Consider the following 16,129-nt stretch of genomic DNA (forward strand, 5'->3'; position numbering starts at 1 on the left):
GTACTGTTTTTAAAAACCATTCCCTAATAGCCCAGAAAGAAAATAAATTAGTAAAAAGAACGTTTTAGTTAGGCAAGAAAAACTCTCTGGGAGGCAAACATTGTTTTTGGTTTGCAAATTATTGAAAAAATACACTTTTAGCAGATAAATATTTATTCATAGTGGTTTTCAGTAGCAAAACTTTCCTCATTTAAATCAAAGGAAGAAAAAATTTCAAAATGCTCACATTTAAAAAAATTTCTCAAGTATAATTAATAATTTTTTTTTAAATTTCATTAAAGACATAATTTTTTCAGTAAAAATTAAATTAACAGGACAAGAATGTTTACACACGAATGCGCATTTTTCTCTTTTGAAGTAAAATATTTTAAATCACTGAGTATTAAGTAATTTAATCAACGTGTGTTTGATTAAACGTGATTAAATTATGCGGAAAATATATAAAAAAATTAAGAACTTTAAAAAGAGAACAAAGGAATGTAATAAGGAGGAAACATGACTATTTAAAAAAATTATTTCAACTGGAAGTTACTGAAAAAAAAAGTGTTCAAATAATTATTATTTTATAAAAATAGCTTGCTATTTCGTCAGTTTACATTCTTAAGAATTCTTCTCTGAATTAAATTTAAAGTTTTGTCTAATTTTTAACTTAAGTTTAGTATTTCAATAAATTGCTGTATGCTAATTAATTTTAACTAAGGCAGGTTTAATTAAAAATACTTAAATAATGTTTATTCAACAAAAAATAAGAGAAGAATCATAACAATGCTTGAATACACTGAAAAAAAATTATTGAAAATATTAAAGCCCTTAATGCTTAAAACAAAGATGTTCATATTAGATTTAAATTAACTTCAAGTTCTTAATAAGTTAAAAATCAAAAGTTAGTTTTAAAAAAAAGTTTAAAATAAGAGTTAAAAATACGACGTTTCCAAATTCAATTTCTCAGAAACTATTCGACCAATTTCGCTTAAATATTATATTTTGCCATTTATAATTTCTTTCTTTAAAATAATGCCAAAAATTGTAAACTTCAAAATTCAAAATGTTTTCGACTATTACAAAACAAAGTAATAAATATTTGCTAAAAGTTATATTTTGCATGAAATTATCTTTAGATAAACGAATTTTTTAATCATGTGCAAAAAATTTTCAATACGCTTAAAAAGTTTTCGAGATATGTTAAAATACGCAAAAAGTAAAATTAACATGAAGGGGTCTAACTTTGGACCGCTCTCTTGACCATACTAGTGGCACCATATTTCTCGGATTGCAGCTACCCCCCTCCCCGGGTGTCAGAAATCCGAATCTGTCTTGAAAAAAATGGTATGTTTATTCAGAGAAAGTACGTTTTAGTGCCTGATTTCATAATTTAAATTTCATCTGCACTAATTGATTAGCCACCGTTTCGAACATTTAAAATTGAATATTAGAACGTGAAGATCAAACGTTATTCAGGGTAGTCAGCTTTTATTTATTTATTTTGCGCACTGTTCATGTGCTATGTTAAAAATTACATACTTCTTTACAATTTTATTTAGAATTACCATTTCAAAAATATTGGTATTCAATGTGGAATCATAATAGTAACGTGAACAGTTACACATTTGTTGCAATCTTAATAAGGTATTTAAATGAACAGTATTCCCTGTCAAGTTGAACTACAGTATCATGCCATCAAGTATAATAAGGATGATGATGTGGTTTAATTTGGCACGTTATTAAAGTCGCAGCATATTTAATTGATAAAATGTTTTAACGCGATCCAAAATTTTTTACAGTTTAGATTAAGAGTTGACAATTAAATAATAAAAAGTTAGTTTATGAAAGACGATAATTTGGTCCAACTTGACACCTTATTAAAGTCACAGCTTATTTAAAAGCTTATTATTACGGTTCATCGCGATCTGAAACTTTTTTACAGTGTTGTTCAAAAGTTGAAAATCAAATAATTAAAACTTATTTTAAAAAGGAAAATGATGTAGTTTTCTAATTTAATTCTATATCGTAATTAATTCTACATCGTATTTACTTCTGTATCGTATTTATTTCTATTATATCTTTGCATCTGTACTTCAAATTTTACCTTCAAATCTAGAATTCATAAAATGGAAAACAAACAACACGTTATAAAAACTGAAGAATAGCAGTTTGTTCTGGAAGCTGAAGTAAGCACTAAAAGTGGAAGGAAAAAAAATCACAATCATTGAGACAAGAAAAGAAAAAAAAGTTCTTGAGAGCCGGAATGTAAACACTCATGCATTACGCCATCATTTAATACCATTTTGCTTAAGAGCCAGTGGATTCTAGAAATAAAGATTCTATCTGAAGATCTCAATATTACTGACGATTTTCTACTTGAACACTTACTTCTATCGAATAGTAACTTTTATCCAAGTAAGTGCTTGGTAAATGTCAGGCCATTGTCGAAAGTATATAGCCATTTATTTTGGAAACAAAGATAGGTAATGAAAAAACGCATCTCGAACACTTTTATTTTGCTAAGTAAAAGTTAGGACTATATTTATCTTCATGTTCAAGGTAGAAATCAGTAAACTAGAAACCAATAGGAAAGACGTTTTATTTTTATGCCTTTTTTCTTCCTGAGAGCAATTTTTTCTTCTTTTTTTGCTTCATTTATTCTGCCTATGGTTGCAAGAAAACAAATAACGTTTAAAAAGATCCTGAACGGAAAAAAACTGTAATGTTTGTTTTATGTTCTTACCACTTGAACCTAGAAAGTACTTCACTTAAACTGCAGTGATACAACAGTTATTTATTTCAAAAAATTGCAAGGCTTTCAAAGAATTGAGAGCACAAAATTTGAATGCTTAGAAAAATTTATTGGCGTAAATTTGAACGCTTAAAATAATGATTTAAATAAAATGTGAATATTTAAAATAATTGAAGTTTAAAAATGCACGGATAAACCTGTAATATTTTTTTTTATGTTCTTACCACTTGAACCTAGGAAGTATTTCACTTAAACTGCAGTGGTTCAGCAGTTATTTACTTCAAAAAATTGTAAGGCTGTCAAGGGATTGGGAGCACTAGATTTGAATGCCTAAAAAAATTTATTGAAGTAAATTTCTTAAACTCTTAAAATAATTGATTAAATAAAATGTGAATTCATAAATAAAATGTTTCAAAGTAAATAAGTAAATCTGTAACGGTTATAAAAATGTAACATTACAGAATATTTATAAAATATGCAGTACTATGCATTTGATTAGAAGGAAACTAATTGCATTTTCCTATATTCTTGCATATGTTTAAAATTTACTTTTTTCTTCAGGGGAATTTACAGGATCATAGAATTAAAAGGAACTTTGTAAATTTCACTTTACTACAAACTAACGGTATAGACAGATTGTAAAAAAAAAGAAAAAAAAATCTAGTTTAAGTGACTAGAAAGCTATCGAATCAAAAATTTTGCAACTAGATCATTTAATTCTTTTTCATCCTGTACCAAAAAAGACCATTCTTATATGTCTAATAAGTTTTTATGTAGTTCTTAAATGACAAATTTCAACTGTCACTTGATTTGATGAGTATTGAAAAGTATTGAAAGTCATAATCACACGACCGAAATACGTGTTCAAATTAATCATATTAACACCAGAAAAGGACTCATCTAAAAGTTATATGAAATATGTATATTAAGTATAGTGCTGTGTCCATAAAAATATGTCATATTTTTTCACTCACTGAGTGATCCAAAGGGGGACTCTTTCCTTAATCTTACCCTTTTGTCACTAAGTGAAACACTTCACCATACCTTACTCTTATTTTGTCACTACATAAGCAGATAGTACTAACATATAAATAGTATTGCATTTACATTTGTCAACACAGTAGCGAAATCAATGTTACCCAACCGGATCGTTAACACGATCTCCGTAAAATGTCCGGAATGTTCAATAACGATCAACGGCTTAGCAATCACGGATATAAATCATGTTTCAGATTTTATTTATTTTTTAATGGCATTTGAAAGTATAACAATAAATATGATTATATCTGTGCTTATTTTATGTATATATTGTTAGAAAGATTAAGGTTTACAGTAAAAATCATGATTAATATACAATAGTTAAAAATATTAATTTAAAAGAGCAATTGAAAACAGTAGTATTTTGAGACTTGAATATTATTTTGATATTCGTTTCAGTTTCTCTTTTAAAATTGTTCGAATTGTTAGAAATTGACCCTTTTTTTTTCTTCTTAAAAGTATAAAGACTCAAGAAGATATAATTTCAATTTCAAATTTTGAAATTGAACCAATTTAAGCCTTATTCATCGTCAATTTTTTTCTTCTTTTTTTGTGCAAAATAATACCAATGAGAAAAGAAAACAAAATCATTAAAAGGAAATAGCATTTTTATCTTTTATAAATTAAAGTAAATACAAAAAAAATTAAAACAAATATACAATACAAAAGGTATTTAATCTGCATTTTTAATTTTTATTTTAACCAAAATTTGGGATTTCATGCATCTTATCACTCGTCTCTTTCCAGTGTTAAAAACAGTCACAGTGTTACAAACCCCTTCCTCTAAACGTGACTTCATTTTTGGATGGTTTATAACTAACTTTTTTTCTTAATAACTGTAACTAAAAACCCCTTATTCTTTAAGAAGGGAGCCCATCTTTTTTAATGGTTAGTTTTCGTTTTCTTTAAAATCTTTTCAACAAACTGATCAAAGTTTTTATTGCGGCTCTCAAATTTAATTAAAATGAATTTGAGTTGGGAATTATAGATTTAAAGAATATTTTCAGTTAGTAGTTTTCAAATTAAACAATCTAATTTACTCGTTCCAAACATTAAGATGAAATTCATTAACATTTCGATTATTTCGTACCAAATTTTCCAAACATCATTTGTTGAGAAAATTAAGTTGAATTACATCATTTTAAAACAATTTTCAATTTAACTTTCGTAGAAACAAAATCAATTGAATTCATATTCGATAAATTAATATTGTTGGAAAATCTTTTAGAAGGGAAGAAAATTTCAAAGTAACTTTCAATCATTTCGATGCATTCTTGATTTAATTAAATGATCATTTTTAATGGCAATTTTATGTTCCGTTTTGAGATTCCTCTGAAACAATTTTTACGTAAGTCACGGATAAAATAACATGAGAAATAGCTTTGAAACAACCATTTCCTGTTTGTTTGAAAACAAGGACTTTTAATTGAATGAATTCATTGTTTGGAAACTTTTACTTGCATTTCAAATGACGAAAGAATATTAGTCTTTAAAATATAATCACGATTTCATCTTGCCTCTTGGTAACAATTTTAACAATAAATTTTTGACATTTAAGAACAAAAACAAAGAAAAAATCAATAAAAAAATTTGCATTTTAAAATGTGCACAATGTAAAAAAAAAAACGTAGATTAACTTGAATAATTTTTGATCTACTGATCGGATCGTTACGTTTCAGGAATCAATCTCAATGGTTCAAGGGGATGATCTCAAATATGCTAATTAATTTGTTCAAACGATATTTTAAGTTACGAAATCAGGCACAAAAAATTTACTTTCTCTGAATAAATATACCTTTTTTTCCCGACGAATTCGGATTTCTTTTCTCCAAAAATATAAGGGTACTCGCAATCTGGGAAATATGGTCACACTAGTTTGGTCAGAAGAGCTGTCCACAGTTTGGTTCCATTAATGTTAATTTTACTTTTTGCGTATTTCACCATACCTCGAGAACTTTTTAAGGGAATTGAAAAAATTTTGCACTTAATTATACGATTCGTTTATCCGTAGATAATCTCAGACAAAAGATAGTTTTCAGTAAATATTTATTATTTTTTATTATTTAATTTGATAATGGTAGGAAAAAATTTGAATTGTAAGTTATACAATATTTTTACATTATTTTGAAGAATGCAATTTCACATTTCAAAACACAAATTTTGAGCGTAATCGATTGAACCTGAGGAATTGAATTTTAAAAAAAATCCCATTTTTAAGTTATTCAGGGTGGTTTGTTTCTTTCTAACTTTACACACTGTAAGTTACCCTTACAGTCAAAATTCAGAAAATATCAAAATCCACTAGTTTTATAGATGTTGACATCATCATTTCGCTTCTACAACGGAAAATGCCAGCAGCGAATGTTTGATTTTAAAAAAAAATTACATTTATTTTCTATTTACAACCCTTTTGTCATTTCATGCTGAATCTCGACAGTTACCGGTGTAAGCAAGAAATGCAGTTTTGGAAGAAAGAAATATATGCCAATGAAGCGATCGTCGTGACAACAATAGTGAAAAAAATGATTGACGAAGAAATCGGAGTGCAACTTAGGGACAAACTCGTGCGTTCGTCAAGCCATTGTTTCTCTTTTGTCCTGCACTGACGCTTCGTTTTTCAGTACGGATTTATCTTTTTCCTCAATCAGAATGATAGCCTAAATCTATACTTATTTAACTAAGAATAAATCCCAAACTAACGGATCATTTCAACAGCCGCGAAACTATATTTTGCTCTTTTGACGAAATTTAATTTTTTTAAACAACATTTTTTCACACATTTTGATATCTTTAGATAACGATTTAAAAAAAAAGCGCACCAAGAAGGAGTCTTCAAAATGAAATGAAATTTTACATTCGTAATGACTACTGTGATATAAGTAAATGATTAGAAAATCAGAGAAAAACGATAACCTTTGATTTTCTAATCATTTACTTATATCAAAGTAGTCATTACGTATGTAAAATTTTGTTTCATTTTGACGACTCCTTCTTGGTGCGCTAATTTTTTTGTCCATGAGTGTATATGACTACAAATAAATATGAATGTATACTTTATAATGCATTGTATAAAGATGCATTTTGTATGTATTTATATAAATAAAGCATACAGTAAATTTAAATACATCTTTATATGCATTGTATGTAATATTGCATGCAANTACTAACATATATATATATATATAACTTATCAATGCCTCATCCGTCTTCCAATTAACAATTTAAAAACATCAAATCGTTTTCTTTCTTGATAATCTTTCCTCAAGAGTTCAGCACAAAGCACAGCAAATTACTCAGTGCCCAATGACACATAGCTTACTTTCTGAATGATTAATATTTCGTGAGAAAACTGTGGAATCAAAGTTTCAAAAAATATAATTGAAAATAGTTTCTTAAAAGTGGGATTTCAAGGCTCATAAGTGGGTTAACTGATGCATCTACAATTTGCCGTATTTTTAACTGATCAATAAAAATTGTAGAATTTCTAGTTTGGGACATTCTCGTTCTAGTTGCATAGTAGAGCTGCTCCCTAAGCTGAATGCAGATTTTTCTAATTTTTTGTTTCTATCCCACTATTAAGAATAACCTCGAAATAGCGAATACAATTTTGAACCCTGATAAATCCGTTAAATCAGGATGCGACTTATATACCTATATTTTGTTTTAACTGACGAGAATATTTAAAACTGATCCACGTGTAAATTTGAAGTAAAAAAGTAGTCTTCCTCGAAATTACGGACAGAAATTGGTTTTCTGTGCCGAACTTAATGCTACATTACCATAAATTTTGGAGCGTATTGAACTATAATATGGTTTAAATGTGTTTCAACCTTAATTGGTGCAAAGGTTTAAAATAAAGTTTAATTTGTAAGGGTTGTTAAATTTGCACCATATTGCGGTTCAAGGTAATGTTATGTCCTTCAAGTGTACATACACTGAGAAAAAACATTATCAAAACTACCAGAATATAGTAAACTTTACCATGTTTCTGGCTCTATAGGAATACCAAAATGCTCGGTAATTTTTACCGAAGCACCTTTTGGTACTGATTTTGGTAAAATTAACAATAAAATAGGGTTTTATTATATGTGATAAAATTTGGTAAGATTTGGCAATTTTATCAAAATATCTTAGAGCACGGAATAAAAGACCTTTATTCGGGTAAATTAATTTTAGTTCAGTATTTTTACTAAAAGTATGGTTAGAAAAACCATAATCTGGAAAACCAGTATTTCTGGTTAACTATTACCATGTGTGCAGAAAAATAATCAAATAAATGGTTTAAATACCGGATATTTTTGTTTTATTAACCAAAATTATGGTTGTTTTCTTTTACTAGAAATGTCATTACCATCAAGTACGGTAATTTTATCAGAGTTTTTCTCCGTCCAGAATAAGAGAAAAATAAATTCATAAAGCAATCGAACAAATTGTCGTTTCTAATAATTTGCATGAAATATGAGAAACTAAAAATAGTTCTAAATGATTCTAGAAGTTTTATTTTTACTTGTGAACGTGAGAAGAAAAGAAAACGTTTTTCGGAAAAGGAAGAAAAATATGTAACTAAGGTTGAGTTTATTGATCCAAGTAGTTCTCATTTATCAAAAGGGCATCTAACCAGACCAAAATTGAGGATCTTTCAAAATAGAATGAATAATGTCTATGCCAGCAATATTTTCAAAATTTATGCAATCACAAACCAAAAAAAAAATAATAAATAAATATTTGTTTACTAACTTAAATCATACAAAATGAAAACTTATCGCTTTCTAGTTAAATAGCAGAAGAAAATTTCTAGTTTAATCTATTTGAAATTTCGCGTTTATATTCCCCGACATTCCAGATTAATTAATTTCGCCATGAAAAAGATACTTTAATGTAAAATAATTAATAGCATAATTTTTATGTTCTACTCTAGGACACTCGATAATTTAAGCGTTATCTCAGATATGTTAAAATTGACTAGATTTTTATTAGAAGAACTTATTTAAAGTTATTTACGTGTCTTTTGCCAGTTTTTCATTTAATTAAATATTTGACATTATCGATTACAGATAAGTGATATTTTAGCAGACCAAATAAAATCTGTTCTCTATAATTTTAAATAAATCTAAACTAATTAACATGGAAATAAAACGAACGGAAAGAAATAGAAAGAAAAGAAATAGAAAGTTTAAAAGTTTTCTTCTATTTCACTTATTTAATTTTTTTAATGAGTATATTGAAAAATTAAAGATTAAAAATAGCCAAAATGAAGCGATATTTTAAGAAATAAGTATTAAACACATGGAATGGAATGTGTAGAAGAGCCATAATTCTGAATTACGCGATTGCTGAAACTCTAGTGATTTACTAACATTATATCAGTTGCATGAGTATATTGAAAAATTTAAGATCAAATACTGCCAGATTAAAGCGATATTTCGACAAATGAATATCAAACATATGAAATGGAATGGGTAAAAGAAACATAAATCTGAATTAAGCGATTTCTGAAACACTAGCGATTTGCTAATATGATCTAATGAGTACATTGAAAAAGTAAAGTTCAAATACTGCCATAATAACAAATATCAAAAATATGAAATGGAATGGGTAAAAGAAACATAAATCTGAATTAAGCGATTTATGAAACACTAGCGATTTGCTAATATGATATAATGAGTACATTGAAAAAGTAAAGATCAAATACTGCCATAATAACAAATATCAAACATATGAAATGGAATGGGTAAAAGAAACATAAATCTGAATTACTCGATTTCTGAAACACTAGCACTTCGTTAATATTATATAATATAAATGAGTATATTGAAAAATTAAAGATTAAATACTCCCAAAATGAAGAGATATTTTAAGAAATAAATATCAAACACACGAAATGGAATGAGTAAAAGAGCCATAATTCTGTATTACACGATTGCTGAAACACTTGTGATTTACTAATATCGATATCAGTAACAAAAGCAATTATTTATCCCGAGTATAACCACGTCAATTTCGAAAATGGTATCGAAAACTCTCGTGGGTCCCGAAAGCAAATTCTAGTAACAGCAATCATCTGTCCTCATAGGAAAACGCATAAATCTTTCGATGCAATTGGTATTGAATGATAGAACATCGAATTGCTATTACTCAATAACATTCAATGAATGTCATAGAATTGGTAATGCCATTCCGAGTAACTTAAGCCACTATTCATTTTAAGATATCAGCTATTTCAAGAACTTCCAAGATGGATCAATTGTTGTAAATCTTGGATGACAATTACACTTTATGTTTACAAGTATTAACGTACGTTTTCCAAAATATGCATATTAAAGGAAAGATATGTCTAAAGTTAGTTACCCCTTAATGTGGGGTAACTAAAGCTGGCGGTAGGAATTCGATATTTAGCCTATATTTAATGAAGTTAGAGTAACAAAAAGTTAAATTAAATGCTCAAAACAACTGCTTTCATAAAAATAAAATTGCAGAATTATTTATTTTTTAAATTTTTATTCTTTTGCCTATTTAGTTAACGCTAAAAAGTTCAAGCTATTTAATTTATGATTAAAGTTCAGTTAACAAGTTCAAATGAACGTTCTCTATTGATTACTACAGGCTATACAGTAGCAACAATGTCTATAATATTAAAATCCATAGTTTTTTGGAAAACGTTTGATAATTTTTTTTATCCCATACAGGAAACAACAATGAATTTAAAATACAGAAAAAAATATTAATGGAAATATAATCAATGAAGTAAACCAACCATTAAAGTACTGTTTGAAGTTGTTTTTAAAAATATTTATAGGGAGTTCAACTTAAAATCAAGGAATAGGTAATTAAAGTTATTAAACGTATACCTTTACGATAACATTATCTTAAATGTAAGTCAAGGTTTAAAAGCTTACTTTTAAAACAGACACATTATGTTGATAAATAACATACATATTATAAATGATCCAAAATTGTACTAAAACATGCAACTGATGGTATGAAAGTTAGCAATCAAACTCAAAACAACGTTGCTAAATTCGACTTAATAATGTACACTGTAAAAAATTCCGGATCAAATTCGGTATAAAGTACCGGCACTTTGGGTGTGTATCATTGATCTGATTTGGGTGTGTAATTTGATCCGGACATTTTTACAATGTGGGTGTGTAATCGATCCGGACATTTTTACAATGTGGGTGTGTAATTTGATCCGGGCATTTTTACAATTTACCCAACAAAATGGCTCAAGTAACCCGGGAAGACAAAGAAATTTCAATTCGTAAAATTTAAAATCAAACTAAATTTTATAAATAAGTTGATCAGAACCCTGTATTAGAAAAAAAAATTTCAGAAAGTTTACCCAATCAGTTTTTTTTTTCTTTCAAATTAATGAACAGACAGTAACGTGCCGTAATAAGTCCATCATTTTAGAACAAAACAAACGTGAAAAAGTTCCCATTCCAGTTTAAATCCTTTAAAGTAACAATTCACGCATTATGCACAATTTTAATACCTTGAATGTATAGTATTATCGATCTTTTTTCTTCTTTTTTTTTGTCATTGATGTTATGTTTATCTGTGAAATGCAAAGTCATTCCATACTTTTATCGCTTTGGGAAAATAGTCGTGTGTACGGTGAGAAAGAAAAACTCACTTTCTCAAGCCAAATAATTAATTTCGATCTCTTTCTCCCCTTCCAGGAAAAACTTAAGATTTTTTTTGAAAAGAAAAGAAAATATGAAGAAATTTCGTCTTTTTGGGAACTATCATCAACAGACGTCGGATTTTAGAGCAATTCTTTTTTTTCCTTTTCTTTCTTTAATTTTTTATATATTTTATAATTGTCAACTTGAGTATTTTAGAAAGAAAAAAAACACATGCATTGAAAGAATTCTAAAAATTCTTATAATATGTCTAGGACGTTTCGGTACTACAAGTAAGTACCATCATCAGCTTCCCGTCATTCTTTGTCCGAGCTCAGATGATGGTATTTAGCATCGCTTATAGTACCGAAACGACTGAATGTCTTTCAAATTTGCATATTGTCGCCCTTGATGTTGCTTCCACATTATTTTACAATTATCGTAAAAAGAGTTCTTTGAATATATTGGTGTTGTATTTTGTCTGCTGTATATCTGTTGTTCTATATCTGCTGTATTTTAAAAGTTACTAAGTTTTGACAAATTAATAACGTAGAATGTCGGTTCTCCCCTAGAGTTATTACACATTAAAGATGGGCCATGCTGGGAAAAACGGATTCTGTCCCCACAGCTAATCTTCAATCCAGCGGCCTTCACGTTCTCTTTTTTGGAGACTTTTCTCTTCGTCGTAGTTGGTCGCAATTATAATGCACTCTTTTATTTATTTTAAAAACTTTACCTAATTTAAGAAAAAGTTAGGAATTAATTACTTTTATTTAAGAAAATGCAAAACAGGACAGCTGGTCGTTAAACCCCACTGGATTGTAAAATCGCGTCTCCACGTAGACAAAAAGCACAAGGAAAATTATAATGAAGAAAATTATAATATATACTAATGAGGAAATATTAATTGGGGAGGAATTTTGAAGAAAAATCGGTTCTTGTCCAATCCGATTTTAAAAATTACGTCAAAAATTGTACATTTTGTTCTGAAGTTTTAAGGGTATGTATTACATATTAGAGANGAAGAAAATTATAATATATACTAATGAGGAAATATTAATTGGGGAGGAATTTTGAAGAAAAATCGGTTCTTGTCCAACCCGATTTTAAAAATTACGTCAAAAATTATATATTTTGTTTTGAAGTTTTAAGGGTATGTAAAAAAAAAACTTGTGCCATCTGTGTATATTTTTATTGTCAATTGAATGCTCGCTCCTGAAAAATCTCAAACCATGAAATTCATTTTTTCTCAAAATCACCTTTAATATACAAACACAGATCTTCATTTGAGTTATGTTTGTATGCCAACTGTTTTACATTATAGTCATTTTGACACTTACCTGACATGAATAATGTAGTGAATAATAGAGCTGTGGTGATTGTCAATACTTGGAGCCCAGGACAAGTTAACTGAACGAGATGTAAAACTCATGATCAGTGGCATTCCTGGAGGATCAGGAACATCTGAAACGAATATACTGTAATTAATAAAGAATATACTTTAAATAAATATACTTATTAATAAAGAATATATTTTTAACAAAGAATGTACTTTTAGCGAAGAATATACTTAATAAAGCATATACTGAGCAATATATTATGAGTATAATGAATCATAGTTGTTAATGTTACATAGTAAAACAATCGATTAATTTTTAATGGAAAAATCAGATTATTCTTCGAATTTTTCCTACAAATAATAAAAGTATATATACAACGAAAGCTATATTTGATTTTTTTTAAACATAAGAATTTACTTATTAATAAAGGACATACTGAGCAATATATTAAGAATGCAATGAACCAAAATATCATGATGCTATATAGTAAAACTAATGAATAATTTTTAAGTGAAAAATCAGATTATTATTCTGAATATTCCTGTAAATAATAAAAGAAGATGTGTAAATGAATACTATATTTGATTTTTTGAAATATTTTTTTAAAATAACCATTACTTTTCATTTAAATTGTTCTCATGCAGTCAATTCCTTATATATAGTCTTAGAAAGAATGGTTAAGTATTAGTTTAACAGCTTTGGGAACACCAAAAACTTAGGTGCTTTTTACCAAGGCCCATCGGAAATAATTTTGGTAAAATTAGCAATAAAATATGGTTTTATAATATGTAATAAAATTAGCTGAATGTGGTAAAATTTGGTTATTTTATCATGGTACCTCGAGCATGGTATAAAACACATTTTTTCGGTTAAATTTACTCTCTACAGTTTGCATTTCTTATTAAAAGTGTGGTAACAAGAATTATAATTTTGAAAAACAGAATTACCAGCAAACCATTACCATATGAATGGAAAAATTATTTGGTATAATTCGGTTTAATTAAAAAAAAAGTATGTTTATTTTATTTAATTTAATAAATTTTTTTTTACTGGAAAAGTCATTACTATAGAAAACGGTAATTTTACCAGAATTTTTTTCTCCGTGCCTCAAACTAAGAAATAGAATTGTCCATCCTTATTACTTAAAAGGTATTAACACGAACCGCATAATGTAATGTTATGAAATGTAGGAGACAAGACTTCCTCGGTCGTATACAAGTTTAACACCTCATTAGTTTAACACATGCAAGTTTAACACTTCCTTTTTAACACCTCATTAGGTAATAGCAAATATAAATGACAACAGGCATCAAAAATGTCAATATTATAGGGGAAAAATGAATTATTATGAAGTACTACATTTTAGTTATGTATGTAAAGTTAAAGATTTTGATACATTACGAACCATAAAAGTCACATTTTAAATCCATTTGAACCAAATCGGGACAGTTTGTTGTAATCACAGTTAAGTATCAGATTGAACCATACAAACGAGTTAGTCCATGATTACACAATATTATGGTTCAATTTATTTTAACACCTTATTAAAATTGCAACAAATTAGTCCATTATTACACAATATTATGGTTCAATTTATTTTAACACCTTATTAAAATTGCAACAAATTTGCAAGAAAGTAAGGGTCTATGTATAATTTTAAGGTTCAACTCAGAATATGTGGAGTCATGTAAGCCTATAAAAATATTACTTATAAAATCCCACGGTTTTATGAATCAGTTTTTTAAAAGCAGATTGAACTGTTTAAAATTTAAATAACTTACATTCGAAATGAATTATTGCCCTACTCAGCAAAATGGGTAATTTCAAAATGTGATATGGGTAAAAATATCATAAACTTCAAATGGATAGTANATAATAAGAAAATTGTTTGCGCTCAGCGCCATCTGTTATTATAAATCCTCAACATTACGAACCATAAAAGTCACATTTTAAATCCATTTGAACCAAATCGGGACAGTTTGTCGTAATCACAGTTAAGTATCAGATTGAACCATACAAACGAGTAAGTTAGTTCATGATAACACAATATTATGGTTCAATTTATTTTAACACCTTATTAAAATTGCAACAAATTAGTCCATTATTACACAATATTATGGTTCAATTTATTTTAACACCTTATTAAAATTGCAACAAATTTGCAAGAAAGTAAGGGTCTATGTATAATTTTAAGGTTCAACTCAGAATATGTGGAGTCATGTAAGCCTATAAAAATATTACTTATAAAATCCCACGGTTTTATGAATCAGTTTTTTAAAAGCAGATTGAACTGTTTAAAATTTAAATAACTTACATTCGAAATGAATTATTGCCCTACTCAGCAAAATGGGTAATTTCAAAATGTGATATGGGTAAAAATATCATAAACTTCAAATGGATAGTAATATCTTTTTATGAAAAACATTTTTCCTTTTCGATAGATTATTTGGCTTTACGTTCTGCAGAGAAAGGGACCGTTATAGGATAATTTCACGAGGGCTAGGGAGCACTTTTCTTCTTTCAAGCGATTCTAGGCGTGCTGACTTGTAGGAAAGTTTCTATCGATTTAGTTAAGAGAGCTATTACATGACTATAATTTGGGGGTAGCGAGCAGAGCGTGGAGCTGTTTACAGGAAATGGGGACATAACATTTTATAGACAGCGTACCAGAACACTGATGACTCATCGACTATATAAATTTCCTTTCCCTTACACGTTATTCTTTTTATTGATGACTACATTTAACAGAATCAGTCAATTTAGAATGTTTTCTTTCAATAGTAAATGAATTTTTAAATAAACAATATGAATTTTTAAATATACATTTTTATTTGTTTAAACGAAATTTCAAACTTTCGACACCTACAAAATTTTATTAAGTTAATGCTTTCACCATAATGCTGGTATTTTGAAACAATGCACTACCAGAACAAAATATGTATTCTTATCAATATATAAAGTTAAATCATGGTTCCATTTAACTGTATTATAATGTAATCAAGTGTCTAAGAAGACAAAATTATTGTGATAATGATGCTTACTTGAATTATACTGGGGAATAAATTTTTTGTTGCATTTATACTTGATCTTACCTAATTTAGATGGGGGGATTTCAAATCAGAAATTAGTTTTGCTCCTAAAGCCCTATTTTTTTAGAGACATTATTAGCTTATTTTCGTCGAAATGTGCAAAGTTAAAAGCGTAATCTGAAATAGACCTTTACGTAAATGTTGCGACAAACTTTTAGGGGAACTGGGGCACATAGAATTAAAATGGCTTCGAAACGCAAGCCCAGAAATGTCATCGTAAGCGTCTAGGGGCGTTGCCCCTATTATGACTTGTTCAAAAGCACACGAAGATACAGTTCATAATAAGGAAGCACCTCTAACGGC

At 28.1% G+C, this 16,129-nt stretch overlaps 1 protein-coding gene across 6 annotated transcripts in view; it reads right to left on the minus strand.

Moving 5' to 3' along the window:
- The window catches only part of LOC107455121 (putative receptor-type tyrosine-protein phosphatase mosPTP-1), a 131,558-nt gene that overhangs the window by 52,367 nt on the left and 63,062 nt on the right, over positions 1 to 16,129 (minus strand). For all 6 annotated transcript variants that reach the window (XM_016072582.3, XM_016072580.3, XM_016072579.3 and 3 more), the window contains one exon: positions 12,738 to 12,861. In XM_016072582.3, coding sequence (XP_015928068.1) covers positions 12,738 to 12,861 — 124 coding nt within the window. The remainder of the gene's footprint in view (positions 1 to 12,737; positions 12,862 to 16,129) is intronic.

This window comes from Parasteatoda tepidariorum, chromosome X2 (assembly GCF_043381705.1).
Source record: "Parasteatoda tepidariorum isolate YZ-2023 chromosome X2, CAS_Ptep_4.0, whole genome shotgun sequence".
Lineage (NCBI taxonomy): Eukaryota > Metazoa > Arthropoda > Arachnida > Araneae > Theridiidae > Parasteatoda > Parasteatoda tepidariorum.